General features: G+C 39.0%; 1 protein-coding gene across 2 annotated transcripts in view; it reads left to right on the top strand.

Annotated features, from left to right (window-relative positions):
* LOC137644900 (uncharacterized) overlaps positions 1 to 18,423 on the top strand; it is a 609,857-nt gene that overhangs the window by 465,300 nt on the left and 126,134 nt on the right. For both annotated transcript variants that reach the window (XM_068377778.1, XM_068377779.1), the window contains exon 6: positions 16,485 to 16,599. In XM_068377778.1, the coding sequence (XP_068233879.1) occupies positions 16,485 to 16,599 (115 nt within the window). The remainder of the gene's footprint in view (positions 1 to 16,484; positions 16,600 to 18,423) is intronic.

Raw genomic sequence — 18,423 nt, 5'->3', positions numbered from 1 at the left:
TAATGTCTGAAGGTTTTGAAAATCCCAAGTCTACGGAGACTAGGGATACAGCTTAATATAAATTACGCAACTGGGTGAGAGGCTTCCAAAAGATCTCTCCGGGACCTTTCCTACCTAATGATAGGATGCGTAAGCTACTATTTCCAAAGGCATGCGAGGAAATAGTAGTGCCTTAGGAGCCAACTACATCCCCTGACAGCCAGAAAACCTTTGGGATTGAGGGCAAGATGTGCCCCAAGGTAGAAGAGATAAATGTTGTGTCGGAATTTCCTCCGCCTATGTCGGCTATAGAGCCATCGATGTCAACATCTTCGTCTTCTACCCCTCTATCGGATAATGTGGTACAATTATGTATCCAACTGAAGAATCAGATAGAGAGCTTTCGTAAACAAAACGGAAAGCAGGAAGTAAAACCCAAGATAGAGCCTCATAAAGCTTCTCTTGTCGCTTCCCACGGGTCAGTCAAACGACCCATGAATCAAGACCTTCCAACATGCTCCATAACCAATCCCTGGAGGTTTGCGGAGCAGATGTCGATTTCAAATGGCAATCTCTACATCTCAGAGAAAATAGGTGCGGTTCCTTTGGACAAAATTCAATTTTGGCCAAGCTTTGATGCTTTCCCTAGTTGTTGGGTCCGACTGAAGTACAAACCAAAGTCAGAAAAAGGAACGGAACTAAAGGAGGTCATGATTCTTGACCATGATAAGGCACAGAATATTCTCTCAGGCAGTCTGAAAAGGATGGGTTATTCAGAAACAAAGGTATTCTTACTGAATAACAGACACCCTTCCTTTCTTGCTCCTCCTACTTCACTCTCATTCCCCTTTATGGGGAAGGCATTTACTTCTGTTGTCAAAGCTGTAGAGGCGGGTAAGCCATGTCCCACACTCAATGAGTGCAAGCCTTTGTCACCAGCTTTTCCCGGACAGGAAAAGGATTGGAAGGAAGTCCATTTGACATTTTCAGTAGGAAAATTAGACAAGGATGTCACAAGTCGACAATTCAATGTATGTCTCCCTAAATTGACCGAATTGCTCTTGTTTAATGAACACGAGTCAAAGGAGAGACTTGCGACATCCCTTTCTCTACAAAACTACAGAGTTGTGTTCAACCTACGAAAACACCCCAGACATGCTCATGGTCATAGCCAAAATGCATATGGCTACCTTGCTAAAGGACCTTTACGCCTTTGTGAAGGCTAGGAGAGCATGTAGAGAGTTTGTGTTCGCTGCTGCAACAGTGAAACACGAAACAAGGAAGCTAATATCTTCCAACATCTGGGGTAAAGACCTCTTCCCACACGAGGTCATTGAGGAAGTAATTAAGAACGCCACCATGGAGAACATAAGTCTTCTCCAAAATTGGGGCATTCCTTCAAAGAAAAAATCTTCTGTGGTTGTGGGTCCCCAACCTAAAAAGAAGATCGAAAATGCTGGAAATATCCGGGCTGCTCAACAACATCCCACTATTCCAGTGACCACGGTGCTACAGGCAGATGGTCAAAAGTCTAAGCCTACTGACTACTCGAAGCATAAAGACGCTTCGGCTAGGAGGAGCTTTCCCTCAGGATCGCAGGACCTTCGTTCCTATGGTCCAAATCCTATTCAAGATGAGCCATTGATGGGAAACAGAAATGTCTCTACCATCATTTCCTTACCTTCTCCTACAGTTCAAAACCCTCCTGGAGAAGTATACCTGAGAGCTATAGAGCATACAGGTGGTAAGAAAACTATAGCTCATCGAGTTCCAGGGAAGGCTCTTTTGTGTTCACGAGAAGGACTCAAGATATCAATGAGTCATTCTGAACTTGTCGTCACTCAACAAGTTCATAAAAAAAGAGCAAGTTCTGAATGTTAATCCTTCTGAACATATGGACCTTGTTCCAATTATGGGTGTCCGTAGTCTTGTCAGACCTGAAAGGTGTTCTTCGGAACCTTCCAGTCAACCACCCCCCTTCTTCCTATCTAGAATTCATGTTACTGAGAGTAACATTCATCCTAGGAAAGATACGTGTCGGACTCACAGTCTTAAGTATCTTCAAAGGATTGACGAACTTAGTCACGTCAAAGTCTAGCCTAGAAATAATTCAGGAATTAATATACCTGATCGAGAGGCTGGAGCGGGCAGCACCCGAAACGTCGGGCCCATGTGCATTCAAAGAGATGACCCGGTTCCCGGGACATCACGGATGCAAGATAAGCTTCTAGAAGTCTCGACTTTCTCCAGCTGTGGGGTTTCGATGGTTAAAAAACCATCGAAGCCCTCAGTCACTTCAACTCTTCTTTCCTTTGGGAATATAAAAGGAGCTCGCGAGGTCTGTCAAGAGACTCAGGTAATCAGTCAGATTTCCAAAATGCCAACAGGGAAAAGTGCTAATCTTTCCCCAGTTCGCAATAGTGACAGACCTGGTGCTAAGGGCACACCGGAAAGATGCGTTAAGAGCTTGGAAAAAACACGCATTAAACGCTTGAAGAGATAAAAAAAGACTGAGATCGGTCCCTCTTTAATCGCTTCTCTAACAAAAATTACAGCACGAAAGTCCCAAGACTCTGCTGGTCCTTTCATGGGTGTGGAAGCCCCCTCCACACAGATCAGGCTCCCTACGACTGATCTGGGACACCGAAGCGATAATAAGACGTCACATTCGAACGTCTCGTACAGTCTTGGTGAAGTTACCCATCCCTTTCCTAAAGGGATGGCACCTAACAGCAGTCCATTTACAACTGATCCACGATGTGACGGTGTACACTCTATCACGATCCAAGGCGATAGAGTTGGAATGGTCCATGGACGCAGACATATTCCCTCCCAGATGGGAACAAGTCCCGGAACTGCAGCTCGACCTCTTCATCACGAGCGTCTTTAAGAAACTACCTTGCTAAATAGCCCTATACGAGGATCCTCTAATGGGGCTGATAGACCTAGCTCCGATCCTAGGTATATTTCCGAAGGTTCAGAAATCAACTGCCTTCGGTTTATCACAGAGAACCCAAACCCTTCATTTCATGAATTTCTTGCTCTAGCGGTTAGAAAAAGGTTTGGGATCTCAGAAGGCAATATAGAATTCTTAGAAGAATACAAGGCTAAGTCCACTAGAAGACAATATGAGTCTTCCTGGAAGAAGTGGGTTGCGTTTGTCAAAACAAAAGGACCGAAAGAAATTTTTATGAACTTCTGTCGGTCCTTCTTTGTCCACCTTCATAGCCAAGGTCTGGCAGCCAATACGATAAATACGTGCAAGTCAGCTTTGACTAGGCCTCTCCTATATGCCTTCCAAGTCGATCTGGCAAATGAAATCTTTAATAAGATTCCGAAGGCATGTGCTAGGCTTAGGCCCGCAGTACCACCAAAGCCCATCTCTTGGTCTTTGGACAAGGTCTTACATTATGCCTCATCTGTGAACAATGAAGATTGTTCTCTTAATGACCTAACCCAAAAGGTTATTTTCCTATTTGCTATAGCCTCTGGGGATAGAGTTAGTGAAATAGTGGCCCTATCCAGAGATTAGGGTCACATTCAGTTCACGGAATTAGGAGAACTGAATCTCTTTCCTGATCCATCCTTTCTCGCAAAAAACGAGCTACCCACTAAGAGGTGGGGTCCCTGGAGAATCTGTCCTCTGAAGGAAGATGTCTCTCTATGTCCTGTAGAGTGTCTAAAGGTCTATCTTTGTAGAACTTCAGACTTCAGGGGAGGACAGCTCTTTTAAGGAGAAACTTCGGGATCAAACTTATCTCTAAATCAGCTGAGGGCGAAGCTCATCTACTTTAGTCGTAGAGCGGATCCGGACAGTACTCCCGCAGGTCATGATCCGAGAAAGATTGCTTCATCACTGAATTTCTTTCAGTTTATGGACTTTGAGTGCTTTGTTCATACATTGGATGGAAATCATCCAGAGTGTTTTACAAACACTATGCAAAACAAGCGCATGAACTAAAACACTTCGTAGTGGTGGCAGGCAGTGTATTAAAGCCTGCCCCCTAATTACTGTGATAAACAATTAATGGTTTGGGACCTCACATGTCCTCGCACATGTTCTGGATGAGAATCATCCAGAGTGCTCTACATACACTACGCTATGTAAGTCCATGATCTGAAGCAGCTTGTGGTGACATCAGGTAGAATATTTACCCTGCCGTCTATTCTACGATGAACAGTAATTGACTGGGACTGTCAATTAAGGGGAGAAGAGGTCATTCTTCTTAGGTATGTCTTCTTTTGATTAAGTGTTACCATGGTAACACTAGCTCTGTTCAAAATCCCAGGTGTGGAATTATACAGATAGCACTAGTGCCGGTGTACGAGATACACAGTGCAGATAGAGGTAACCAGTACAGGAATTATGAAGTGATTATTTTATCATTTCTCTTTAACCTAAGAGTGGCAATGTAGTGCGTCCACCTTCGCCAGACAATTGTATATATACATGCCAGAGTTTTTAACTTACTTAGTATGCATCCTTCATATATTTGTATGCATCAAATGATAGACATAAGAGACACTGATGTTAATTTTCCAAATATACAACTTGAGACTATTTATATATTCAGTGTGTACAGTAAGTTTGGTCATACTATTTATGTTATCCTTGAAATCCTTTTTCTACTGTCTAGATGACTCTTCCCTGTAGGAGGCAGGAAGCACTAACATTGTTTATGATTAGTGATGATGACAAATAACGGTAACGTCACTGGTCTCATATGGTCCCCATGACCATAGAAAAGGTTGATATAAGGTTAAGGCACTGATGAAAATCCACAGATACATTAATGCTCTGGTAAGCTTCCATCAGCACGACATGGCTTGAGCCCAAAAAATGGATTTTGAGCGAAGCGAAAAATCTATTTTTGGGTGAGATACCCATGTCGTCCTGATGGACCCACCCATCTCTTCTGAAGAAGAGATCTTCAGTATCCCTCCCGTAGTGCTGTATCTGTAACAGCCTATGCTCAATGCTACGAGGAATGGCCACTATCGTGGGAATGGTGCTGTTGTACTCCCAATAGTAGTACGGGAACGGGGATGGCCTTTGGAGGGCCCCCCCTTTTTATTTTTGCCACACCTCCTCAAAGCGTAAAACACTATGTGGGGTGCAGATTGCTATGAGGCGTGCCAATACGTCCTTACGCGATATCCCTTTTTAAAATTTTAAGGGATATTCGCTCCAGGAGTTAGAATTCTGGATACCTTCGGTAAATTCTCTGGGAGATATCACTGTAGTCACATATAACCTAGGAAGCTACTAATGAAGGAACTTCCATCAGGACGACATGGCTATCTCACCCAAAAATAGATTTTTCGCTTCGCTCAAAATCCGTTTTTAATGACTTAATTTCTATCTTATACTATCTTAGAGCAAACCACATTCACAAATAAAGAGCCTGCGATATGCTGTAAACATGCTAATTTGTAAACATCTACATTTATAAGTATGGATGTAGGCATACATTTATTCATAAAATCAAGATTACTTTTTTCAGTTTTAGATTAAAAACTAAAATTTATTCGTTTGTAAGTTTAAAGATTCTTATTACTGTAACAGTATATTATTCATATTAAATTTATATAAAGAATACACTACAGTACTTGGAAGGGTTATTTGGGGTTTAGCCTAGTGACAAGTAAATTTGACGAATTGGTTTTCAACATACGTCCCCTTTCCTGGAACCAATTACCGATGTAAGGTGAGGTATACCTGTATTGTCTCATACATGATGGTGGGCAGACCGCAAAACTATTTTAAAATTATACAAGTCCTTAGTTTTTTCAAAAATTAGTTGTGGGTGTGAAATATACTCCTCACCCACCCCAAGCTGATTAAAGGTATTAGACTGTCCACAGGAGTGTTTAGAACTTCGCCTATCCCTCCTTGTTGATGCTGACGAATTACTTTTGGACATTTACTGAAAGTCTTCTATTGTTTGGTATTAGTTTAGGTTGCAAAGACTTCCTAATTGTTTAGTTTATCAGACTGCAATAGCTTATCAGACTGCAAACCTTGTAAAGCACTCAACTTATTTTGAGTTGCACCCAAAGTCTCCTCAACCTTATGGTTTTTGAGTGATGCAATTGGTACACAGTCTTAATACAGTTAGAAGTAAGGTGCCCTCCTTGGAAATTACCAGAGATATCGTTTTGAAAATATTGGTGTTAAAAAGATTATGACTGACTTAAAAGCCAGGTCTTTTTATGCAATTAGTGTCTGCAACCTTACCATCCTTGTGAGCTAAGGTTGGGGGCTTTGGGGGAGCCTATAGGTCTATCTGCTGAGTCATCAGCAGCCAATGCCTGCCCCTCCCTGGTCCTAGCTTAGGTGGAGAGGAGGCTTGGGAGCTGATCATATTATATATGGTCAGTCTCTTGGGCATTGTCCTTATTGCTAGGGCACTGTCACTGTCCCTTGCCTCTGCCATACATGAGCGACCTTTAAACCTTTAAACATGTTGCAGAACATGGGAATCAACTTTTATAAATACTGATGGCTCCAAATCTAATGTTACGTTGAATTTGGATTATATATTAACGCTTTTAATTGTAGAGGTTTCTCTTCCTTCAAGAGCTTCCATATATACCGCCTAACTGTATGGCATACTAACTGCTTTTAAGAAAATAGCTTCAGAGGAGGAGGGTAATTTTACCATTTTTAGTGATGCAAGGAGAGTCCTTCAAGCTTTAGATGTTTTTAATTCTAGTAACCCTTTAGTTTTAAGGATTTCAAAAGGGCTTTTGATATTGGAAGAGGTATTACGGTTTGATTTGCTGGGTTCCGGCACACTTAGGTGTCTGCAAATGAGAAGGCAGATTTACTGTGATGATTGTTTATCCAGCATTAAGAATTTGATTCATAATGATTGGCAACAACATTTGAATAGTTTAGTAGGAAATAAAATGAGAGAAATAACAAATTTTATATCTTCATGGAAGTATAACGTAATGCCGTGAAAGTGTGAGACTACTCATTATCGTCTCCACATTGGTCACGCTCGGATAACACCTAAATATCTGCTAATTGGTCAATAGCAGCCATATCGTGACGACTGTTTAATTCACTTTACTTCTAGGGCTGCTCAGCATATGTCATTTTCTCCAGTTTTGGGTCCATCAATGATTGAAGTGTTGCCTTAATTGATTTCATATTCATAGCAAGATTATCAACTTTCTCAGTGATGTCAGAAGTCAAGAGTGGAATTTGCTGCTTATGCACTAAGGTTTGGTACCCTTGACAGTGAGGCATTTATTAATGTAATGCTCCACTCATAGTACCAAAATAAATATATATTTGTTTGAGGATCAAGGTGAGGATGGCAATTTCATCCTTGCCAAGATTCTTATTATTATTATTGTTATTATTATTACTATTATTATTATTATTATTATTATTATTATTATTTTTATTATTATTATTGATACAGTACTTACTAAGCTACAACCCTATTTGGAAAAGCAGGATGCCATAAGCCCAAGGGCTCCAACAGGGAAAGTAGCCCAGTGAGTTAAGGAAATAAGGAAAAGCTACAAGAAGTTTAAGAACAATATCAACATTAAAATAAATATTTCATATATGAACTATAAAAACTTGAAAATAACAAGTGGAATAGAAACAAGATAGATTAGTGTGCCCGAGTGTACCCTCAAGCAAGAGAACTCTAACCCAAGTCAGTGGAAGACCATGGTACAGAGGCTATGGCACTACCCAAGACTAGAGAATAATGGTTTAATTTTGGAGGGTCCTTCTCCTAGGAGAGCTTCTTACCATAGCTTAAAGTCTTTTCTAACCTTACCAAGAGGAAAGTAGCCACTGAACAGTTGCAGTAGTTAACCTCTTGAGAAAAGAAAAATTGCTTCGAAATTTCAGTGTTGTTAAGTGTATAAGGAAAGAAAAGGCCAGACTATTCTGTGTATGTGTAGGCAAAGATGAACTAAGCCGTAACCAGAGAGAGGGATCCAATAGGACTTTCTGGCCAGTCAAAGGACTCAATAACTCTCTAGCGGTAGTATCTCAACGGTTGGCTGGTGCTTGGCCAACCTATTATTTTGCTTGCAGTATTTTTAGCTTTATTTTAGATGCAGGTCTTCTGAAAGCCATTTAACTTTTATAATGACATCTTTGCTTCAATTGTTTTAATTGAATAATCTTTTATTCTTTATTTACAATAAATGATATTGGGCATCAATGACCTTATATGTCAGGTTGCTAGAAAACTTCAAATCAATCAATCAATCTAAATCCCCTTAACCTTATGGTTGTTTGTTGAACACCTATTGAGCAATTTTAGTACATTAGGAAATGAAGTGCTGGTGGTATTACCTTCCAAAATACCAATTACTCCTCCATGGAATTTATCTAAGGTAATATTTTGTAAGTATTACAATGGTTTTGAAAAGGATTTGACTTGAGTTTGGCGCTTACTCAATTTTTATGGAACATGTTGGACAACAGTGTTCTTAATCTATTTTTTACTGATGGATCCAAATCCAGTTATGTGTTGGATTTATTGTATATAGTAGTGAATTTTATTGCAGAGGCTCTCTACTAGGGTTTCTGTTTCTCATTACAGGAGGATGTCTTTGTCCCTGGATTCCGAGATGAAATTCCATCTAATCCCGGTGTACCGGTTTCAAATTACCCCCTCCAAATCTCCCCCCCCCCCCGGTAGTTTGAAACCGGTTTCAGGCTACCGATGGTAACTTGAAACCGGTTTCAAGCTACCCCCGGGGGTAATTTGAAGCCGGTTTCAAGCTACCCCCCTGGTTTCAAACTCCCCCCCTCGTTTTTGCGTAGTATCTCATAATTTATAAATATTAATCAATTGCTTTTGATCAAGATCAACACAAAATTTTTAGGTTACATGTCTACACATGTACGGTTTCCTCTATTTGTAGAATTTATTGATGCCATGTATTTATCAGTCTATTGTCTTAGTTCTTCTGTGCTATTATTATACTCGTACAGTGATAAAAGCACGGTCGATACGGACATCCTTCTTTTTTTCCAAAACGAACTTAAGACACATTCAGAGAGTAAATTTGCATGATGTCTAATACTAGTGCATATAAGTCAAGCGTTCCATAATTCATCTGGATGACCATAAAAAGGACGATAGTTGCAATGACCATTCTTCGTCCTTGGGCCGCAAATATAACCCCCTTTTTTATATGTTTATATTGTACGCCGTAGTAAGTCTTTGATCTATGTTTTGGGATGTATATAAACCCAGGTTAACCCGATCACAGCATCACTTGTCCATAAAGTTGTCAGTATGGTTGCTGAATGGAAATCAGACAACCTCGATATCATCTATTACTACGTAGTGAACACCAAATACCTAAAAGGGGCTTCGGAAAACAAAAAAGCCAATCTTGGAAGACTATACTCTGTTAGATTTACGAAGGTCAAGGTGTATCTAGACAAAAAACACACGGTGCCATATTTTCGACTTCGTAGTATACCTTCTCACCTTACTAAATTTTTGTAGTAATCTCCTTTTGGGAATCGATGACCTATTAAAAAAAAAATATCTGTAGGCCACAGCCAAAATGTTTCTTTGTTTTCTTTTGTCATATCGTCTCTTACAATAGTTATTCTATTATTTTTGTTGGCAGATCAACATGCTCACTACATTTTCTTGTTATCAGTTTGCTTTAAACATTTCTTTAATGATACAATACCCCTGTGGCCGCGGGGGCATAATAAAAATTAGAATAGCGCCAACGTTATCCCTGCGTGTCGTAAGAGGCGACTAAAAGGGACGGGACGAGGGGGCTGGGAACCCCCTCTCCTGTATAAAATTCTGCGAGACATCGACAAGGAGATGGAGCTGGGGGGAGAGTGACTGCTCCCCGCACTCTAGTTTTGGGGTGTTTGAATGTGCGTGGATGTAGTACGATAGAGAGTAAAAGATGTGAGATTGGAAGTATGTTTAGAAGTAGAAGGATGGATGTATTGGCCTTGTGTGAGACAAAGATGAAAGGAAAAGGTGAAGTGATGTTTGGTGAAATGTCTGGTAGAGTGTCTGGGATTGAAAGGGGAAGAGCGAGAGAGGGTGTGGCGTTATTGCTGAGTGAGTGGATGACAGGTAAAGTAGTGGAATGGAAGGAGATATCATCTAGGTTAATGTGGGTAAGGGTTAGGTTGGGTAGGGAATGTTGGGCGTTTGTCAGTGCGTATGGGCCAGGTAGTGAGAAAAGTGAAGAAGAGCGGAATGAGTTCTGGAATGAATTAACTAGGTGTGTAGAAGGACTGGGTAGAAGGAATTATGTAGTTGTTATGGGTGACTTAAATGCTAGAGTGGGCGCTGGAGAGATAGAAGGTGTCATTGGGAAGTATGGTGTACCAGGTGAAAATGAGAGTGGTGAGAGACTGGTAGACATGTGTGTTGAACAAGAGATGGTAATAAGTGCTAGCTTCTTTAAAAAGAAAGATAAAAATAAGTATACATGGGTAAGAGTGGCAAATGGAAGAGTAGTAGAAAGGGCATTAATGGATTATGTGTTGATAACTAAACGAATGTTTGGAAGATTGAAAGACGTGCACGTGTTTAGGGGTATGGCTAACGGTATGTCTGATCATTTTTTGGTGGAAGGAAAATTAGTTGTAGCAAAAGAGTGGGGGAATAGAGTAGGTGGATGTAAAAGGGAGGTATTGAGGATTGAAGAGCTAATAAAACCGGGGGTAAAAAGTAAATATCAGGAAAGGTTGAAAATGGCATATGACGAGGTGAGAGTAAGAGAAACTGGTAATTTAGAGGAGGAGTGGAAGTTAGTAAAAGAAAATTTTGTTGGGATTGCAAGTGATGTATGTGGCAAGAAGGTTGTTGGAGGCAGCATGAGGAAGGGCAGTGAATGGTGGAATGAAGGAGTGAAGGTAAAAGTGGAAGAGAAAAAGAGGGCTTTTGAAGAATGGCTGCAGAGTAATAGTATAGAGAAGTACGAAAAATATAGAGAGAAAAATGTGGAAGTAAAGCGCAAGGTACGTGAGGCAAAGAGGGCAGCTGACCTGAGGTGGGGTCAGGGATTGGGTCAGTCATATGAAGAGAATAAGAAGAAGTTTTGGAAAGAAGTGAAGAGAGTAAGGAAGGCTGGCGCAAGAATTGAAGAGACAGTGAAAGATGGAAATGGAAGGTTGTTAAAAGGAGAGGAGGCAAGGAAAAGATGGGCGGAATATTTTGAAAGTTTGCTGAATGTTGAGGATAATAGGGAGGCAGATATAATTGCTGTTCCAGGTGTTGAGGTGCCAGTGATGGGAGATGAGAATGAGAGAGAGATTACAATAGATGAAGTGAGGAGAGCACTAGATGAAACAAGAGTAGGAAAAGCATCTGGTATGGATGGTGTGAAAGCTGAGATGTTGAAGGAAGGGGGTGTGACTGTACTTGAATGGTTGGTGAGATTGTTTAATATGTGTTTTGTGTTGTCATTGGTACCAGTAGATTGGGTTTGTGCATGTATTGTACCACTATATAAGGGTAAGGGAGATGTGCATGAGTGTTGTAATTCAAGAGGTATTAGTTTGTTGAGTGTAGTTGGAAAAATGTATGGTAGAGTATTGATTAATAGGATTAAGGATAAAACAGAGAATGCAATCTTGGAAGTACAGGGTGGTTTTAGAAGAGGTAGGGGTTGTATGAATCAGATTTTTACAGTTAGGCAGATATGCGAGAAATATTTAGCAAAAGGTAAGGAGGTGTATGTTGCGTTTATGGATCTGGAGAAAGCATATGATAGAGTTGATAGGGAAGCAATGTGGAATGTGATGAGGTTATATGGAGTTGGTGGAAGGTTGTTACAAGCAGTGAAAAGTTTCTACAAAGGTAGTAAAGCATGTGTTAGGATAGGAAATGAAGTGAGTGATTGGTTTCCGGTGAGAGTGGGGCTGAGACAGGGATGTGTGATGTCGCCGTGGTTGTTTAACTTGTATGTTGATGGAGTGGTGAGAGAGGTGAATGCTCGAGTGCTTGGACGAGGATTAAAACTGGTAGACGAGAATGACCATGAATGGGAGGTAAATCAGTTGTTGTTTGCAGATGATACTGTACTGGTTGCAGACACAGAAGAGAAGCTTGACCGACTAGTGACAGAATTTGGAAGGGTGTGTGAGAGAAGGAAGTTGAGAGTTAATGTGGGTAAGAGTAAGGTTATGAGATGTACGAGAAGGGAAGGTGGTGCAAGGTTGAATGTCATGTTGAATGGAGAGTTACTTGAGGAGGTGGATCAGTTTAAGTACTGATTGTTGCAGCAAATGGTGGAGTGGAAGCAGATGTACGTCAGAGAGTGAATGAAGGTTGCAAAGTGTTGGGGGCAGTTAAGGGAGTAGTAAAAAATAGAGGGTTGGGCATGAATGTAAAGAGAGTTCTATATGAGAAAGTGATTGTACCAACTGTGATGTATGGATCGGAGTTGTGGGGAATGAAAGTGATGGAGAGACAGAAATTGAATGTGTTTGAGATGAAGTGTCTAAGGAGTATGGCTGGTGTATCTCGAGTAGATAGGGTTAGGAACGAAGTGGTGAGGGAGAGAACAGGTGTAAGAAATGAGTTAGCGGCTAGAGTGGATATGAATGTGTTGAGGTGGTTTGGCCATGTTGAGAGAATGGAAAATGGTTGTCTGCTAAAGAAGGTGATGAATGCAAGAGTTGATGGGAGAAGTACAAGAGGAAGGCCAAGGTTTGGGTGGATGGATGGTGTGAAGAAAGCTCTGGGTGATAGGAGGATAGATGTGAGAGAGGCAAGAGAGCGTGCTAGAAATAGGAATGATTGGCGAGCGATTGTGACGCAGTTCCAGTAGGCCCTGTTGCTTCCTCCGGTGCCTTAGATGACCGCGGAGGTAGCAGCAGTAGGGGAGTCAGCATTATGAAGCTTCATCTGTTGTGGAAATGTGGGAGGTTGGGCTGTGGCACCCTAGCAGTACCAGCTGAACTCGGTTGAGTCCCTGATTAGGCTGAAGGAACATAGAGAGTAGAGGTCCCCTTTTTGTTTTGTTTCATTGTTGGTGTCGGCTACCCCCCAAAATTGGGGGAAGTGCCTTGGTATATGGATGGATGGATGGACAATACCCATTTGCCTTCGTGTTATTTTTGTATTCTAACTTTATATCTTTCCTTTATTTCTTTCTACTTGTTTGTTTCCCTTTCCAGTAGGGTTGCACTTCGGCTAATAATAATGATAATAATAAGTAAGTATCTTATCTCTACTGTTGCTCTGTATGGTGATGGATGACCTTACATTCTGGCTGACCAAAAGTTTATGGTGCTTTTTGTGTCACTCCCTTGATTGGCTATAATATTTGAAGCATCTCTGTTACAGCGTTTGTAATTCTCTCTCTCTCTCTCTCTCTCTCTCTCTCTCTCTCTCTCTCTCTCTCTCTCTCTCTCTCTCTCTCTCTCTCTCCTCTCTCCCTCTCCCTCTACATCTAGGTGTGCAGGGCAAGCAGCTAGCTACTTTCGTCGCAGGTGGTTCCTGCCATTACCTGTCTGCAAGGCAAGGAGGTTTAATAAGGGATACTTTCTGACAAAAGCCGATTAACGAATGTCCATCGTTGACCTGAGAAACTATCCAAAAAGTGGCAATTTTGTGTCTCATTTCTTTATAGTACGACTAAATAATGTTACAAAACGATAACAAGTTGAAGCTGAGTTTTTGTAGAATTAAAGTTCAAGTAATGGCATTAATTATAACAAAATTGCATCCTTCTCTCTTTATTTTTGAGACAAAATTTCAGAAATATGGCATGTGTGTTTTAGTCTTTAAGTACATCTCAAACTTCTTCGTAAATTTGACAGAGTATAGCAACAAAGTAAACATCTCGTTGTGGACTTTTGTATCAATTTCTCCACGGATATTGCTGTGTGAAGCTCATGCACCTGAAGCACAAGAATGGCATCTTTTTGAGATGATAAAAGAAAACAATTCTTTTTCTTAAATACGAAAATAAACTTTTTTCTACTGCTGCGAAGTTGGCAATAAATGCATGATGCAAATGTGCACTGCCATATAGATTATTTTCTATTTCGATGAGGGGGGTAACATGAAAACATGGGGGGTAGCTTGAAACCGGTTTCAAACTACCTTCCCAGTAATCTGAAACTGGTTTAAAGTTACCGGAGGGTAGCTTGAAACTGGGGGTAGCTTGAATCCTTTACACCGGGATTTCCTGGGATGTCGGAAAGTCTATTTTTCATGAGTTGCCTTCATGTATAATTTTTGTTAATGCTACTATGGCTTTTAATCATATAACCATTGTTTTCAAGTATAGGGTAGTGCCATAGCCACAGTATTATGGTATTTTATTACCTTTTTGGTTGAGTTATCTGCTTTGGATGATGAGAGTAGCCGATGCTCATATTTCCTATTCAATAATTAATTAGAATATGGAATCGTAAATTAATAATTTTCCTAAAAGTAGCTCACTATATACAGTATAGTATAAAGGGTTCTTCTTAAATTTTTATGTTTATACTCAGAGTGCTTTACTTGAGGCAGCTCATTCATGAATCAAAATATATACAACTTTAGTATAACACTATTTTTAATTTGGACATTTCTAAAGTTCTTGAATTATGAATGTTTTTAATAACTTCCGGTGTCAATGACCTTCAGCGTAACAATGCAGACAACCATTAAATAAACAAATTAATCTCATCATTGTCCTTTCTCAAAACGTCTTTTGAGCGGAGGAATGAGACTAGTAAAAGGGAATAGTTTGATATAGAAAATTTTTTTTTGCTCTTGAACTAGGCAAACATAAAATCAGTTAAATCCTCAAAGTTAAATTCCTTTAGAACAGAGATAGCATGCAATTCACTTAATCTTTTCATCATCATCATCATCTCCTCCTACGCCCATTGACGCAAAGGGACTCTTTTAGATTTCGCCAGTCGTCTCCATCTTGAGCTTTCAAATAAATAATTTTCCATTCATCATCTACTTCACATTTTATAGTCCTCAGCCATGTAGGCCTAGGTCTTCCAACTCTTCTAGTGCCTTTTGAAGTCCAGTTGAAGTTTGGTGAACTAGTCTCTCTTGGGGAGTGCGAAGAGCATACATAAACAATCTCCATCTACCCCTTATCATGATATCATCCACATATGGCACTTGAGCAATCTCTCTTATAGTTTCATTTCTAATTCTGTCCTGCCATTTAACTCCCAATATTTTGAGAGCTTGGTTTTTGTTCTCAAATTTACAAAATCTGTTGAATATTGTTTCATTGTTATACCATGTTTTTGTTCTCAAATTTACAAAATCTGTTGAATATTGTTTCATTTTTATACCATCTTTTTGTTCTCAAATTTACAAAATCTATTGGATATTGTTTCATTGTTATACCATGCCTCATGTCCCTACAGTAACACTGATATCACTAGATTGATATATAGCCTGATAAACAACATAGGTGACCACACATTTCCTTTTTGAGTACTCCACTGTTCACTAAAAATTCAATTGATTGGACCCCATTTACATTAACTTTGCACATGCTGGTGCTAGATCTAAAAGAAATAATTTGTTGTTGAATACTTGAATTTTACTTTATCCAGAGGTTCAAACTATAGTTCTCTCAAATACCTCTGTTCTACATCCAAATCCATGTATCTGTTTCAAACATATTTCATATGTTAATCTCTTTAAAATATGTAATGTTCTTACTCCTCTTCAGAAGATAAATTGAGGACATGTTTTAAAATGAATTTGGAAGAACAGAGGAAATGAATCGGTCATCTGTATTTGCACCAAACTCATTACTGTATGACAATAGCTTACCTGTAGAATAGTTCAGTACCAGCATATTGGTCCCTGAAGGTGAATTGTTATACATAGTACACCAGTGCATACTAGATTAATATATCAATTTCTTTTTGATTGAAAAGTAGTGAATTGGAAAATTCTCATTCCCAAATAATTCAAGGGAATTATGGAAGGTGTACGTTGAACTTTATTACCTGTAAAATAATATTTTTATTCTACCTAAAACTTTATACTGTATATACATTTTAGCAGAGTTAAAATCAGGGACAATTCTGTTAAAGGAAGCTAAAATAAAGAAAAAAGGAAAAAAAAATTCATTTGTGGTTAGTTTCTCGAGCTCCGTTACGCAGGTGGAACCCCTGCCATTAAAGCTGTTTTTCTATGTAGAGAAACATTAATGTATTTAGAAAAACATTGTGTAAGCTTTCCAGAAACTGACTGATAACGCTTTCCTGGAATAATGATTATGAACTCAAAATTATACTTCATTGAATAAACTTAAATTATTTTTTTTTTCTATAAATAATGCATACCTTAATTCTTTTTTAATTGGTACTCTATATTACACTTTTATTACAGTGATGATGTGATAAGTTTTAGAATAGACTTGAATTATATTTTTTATAGATAATGTATGCTGTAGATCCTAAATTATACTTTTTAATCACAGTACTGTGATGGAATTTTGAATAACTGTATTGTTTTGTTACCATACTTATATGTATAGTTCTTTTTCAGGTGGCAGAAAAAACTTAATACACGTTGTGCGAAACTTAAAGTTATAGCACATATGATAAAAGGATTGGTGAGCTCGAGTGGGTTACCGTGGGGTTCAGATCACTATTTTTTGAAGGTAAGACAAAATTTGTTCATTTATTTTGGAAAGATTTTTCTTTTATTTTGGAAAGATTTTTCTTTGCAACATTGCAAACCAAAATCAAATTAAGTTGTAGACATGCATCCCTTTTTTATTAACAGTGCAAACGGAAATCAAATTAAGTTGTAGACATGCATCCCTTTTTTAATTAACAAGGCATATACTATAAACAGAAAGGTTATCCTGCACATAGAATCACCCAGGAAGAATATTGCATTTGTTATGTATTAGTATAAGAACCTCCAAAGAAGTAATAAAAGCTGTTTTTTCTGCAAAATACTTTATTCATGTATTTGTTTTATTCACTTTTTATGGTTTTCTATGGATATAGTTTTGAATACGTTTTTTAAGCAAAGGATATTAAGTCAATTAGTTGATGTCAGGACGCCAGAGAATTTTGAATGAATCCTTCAAAGCATGCTTGTGTGTATTGTAAATGACTTTTAAAAAAATATATGTGAAAATTTTAGCTCTGCAGGTATTAATTGGATTTAGCAAGCCAGCAGGGCACAAAAGAAAATATAGCTCATTGATAAACAAGAATTAAATTACAGCAATACATTGACATACAATCATAATGCATTTCAGGACCGAGCTCTTTTGTCAATTTACTTTTATCTTAAGTAATTTTTTCCTATAATTTAATCTGTACCCACCCTATTAAAACCACCCAAATCAATTATATAACAATGGAAAAGCATGCTTTTAATTGCTACAATACGTCACATACTCTCACAAAATCACATCAATGACTGCTGGACTGTGATCTGCAAAATATGACTTTATTATGTTCTTACCTCTGAAACAGACTGTAGTGGCTAACATCAGTTTGTGTGGTGGAGGGAGGGAGGAAGGAGAGAATTGGGCAGTACACGTATGGTACTTACACTGTTCCTTACATATGGCACTTAAACTTTAATTAACTTAACTAAACTTAGCGGACATCACGCTCTTGTTTTTCCATAATTTCACGCTTCACCTCTATCATCATCATGCATTTTTTTTTATCACAGCTAATGTTTCCGCACACTTGCTTTGGGCTCATCACTTAATAATATAATTATCTATAAATACAAGTAAAAATCACATAAATAACGCAAACAACACGTGTAATGCTCTGAGATCTTTACAGTACAGTAGTCGGAGATCACACAAAATGAATGAGGGATGTGAGCCACGAGAGCAGCTTCCAAGGGCTTTGCCACCTAATGTCCGCATCTGTAAGCGTGCTCGTATCTCAAGTTCGTCTCAATGTAACGATTTGCTCGGCGGCTTGCTTGTATCTCAAAATGCTTGTATGTTGTGGCACTCGTATGTCAAGGTATTGCTGTAAAAGAAAACCCATATTGATCCATTGTCTTCGAACGGAGTATATTTTGAGTTAGTATTAGGAAAATTGCGGGGCCATCCTTGAAATTGGAACAGGAATTATTGTTAGGAAAATTATATGCTCACCATGTGATTGGAATATGAATAAAGGTGTTAGGAATACCCCATATAGAGCATACAGTATGGAGGTTTATCCCAGCATAGCTTAGATAACTTATTTGTGTGTAGTAGTGTTAACTACAGTGAACCCTCGCTACTTCGCGGTTCGACAATCGCGGATTCACCACTTCGCGGGGTTTTTCCATAACCCATATATATATACATATCGCGGATTTTCCGGAAAATTCGAAAATACCGCGAAATCTGAAGACCCCCAAATACGATATTTTGTTACCTGTAATTCCATTAATACTGTAATTAGTAATATCTGCTCTTACTGATTGTTCATTGCATTACATATGATATATAATT

Source organism: Palaemon carinicauda, chromosome 8 (assembly GCF_036898095.1).
Source record: "Palaemon carinicauda isolate YSFRI2023 chromosome 8, ASM3689809v2, whole genome shotgun sequence".
NCBI lineage: Eukaryota > Metazoa > Arthropoda > Malacostraca > Decapoda > Palaemonidae > Palaemon > Palaemon carinicauda.
The sequence above is the reverse complement of the archived record's forward strand: the minus strand, read 5'-3'. Positions and strand labels throughout refer to the sequence as shown.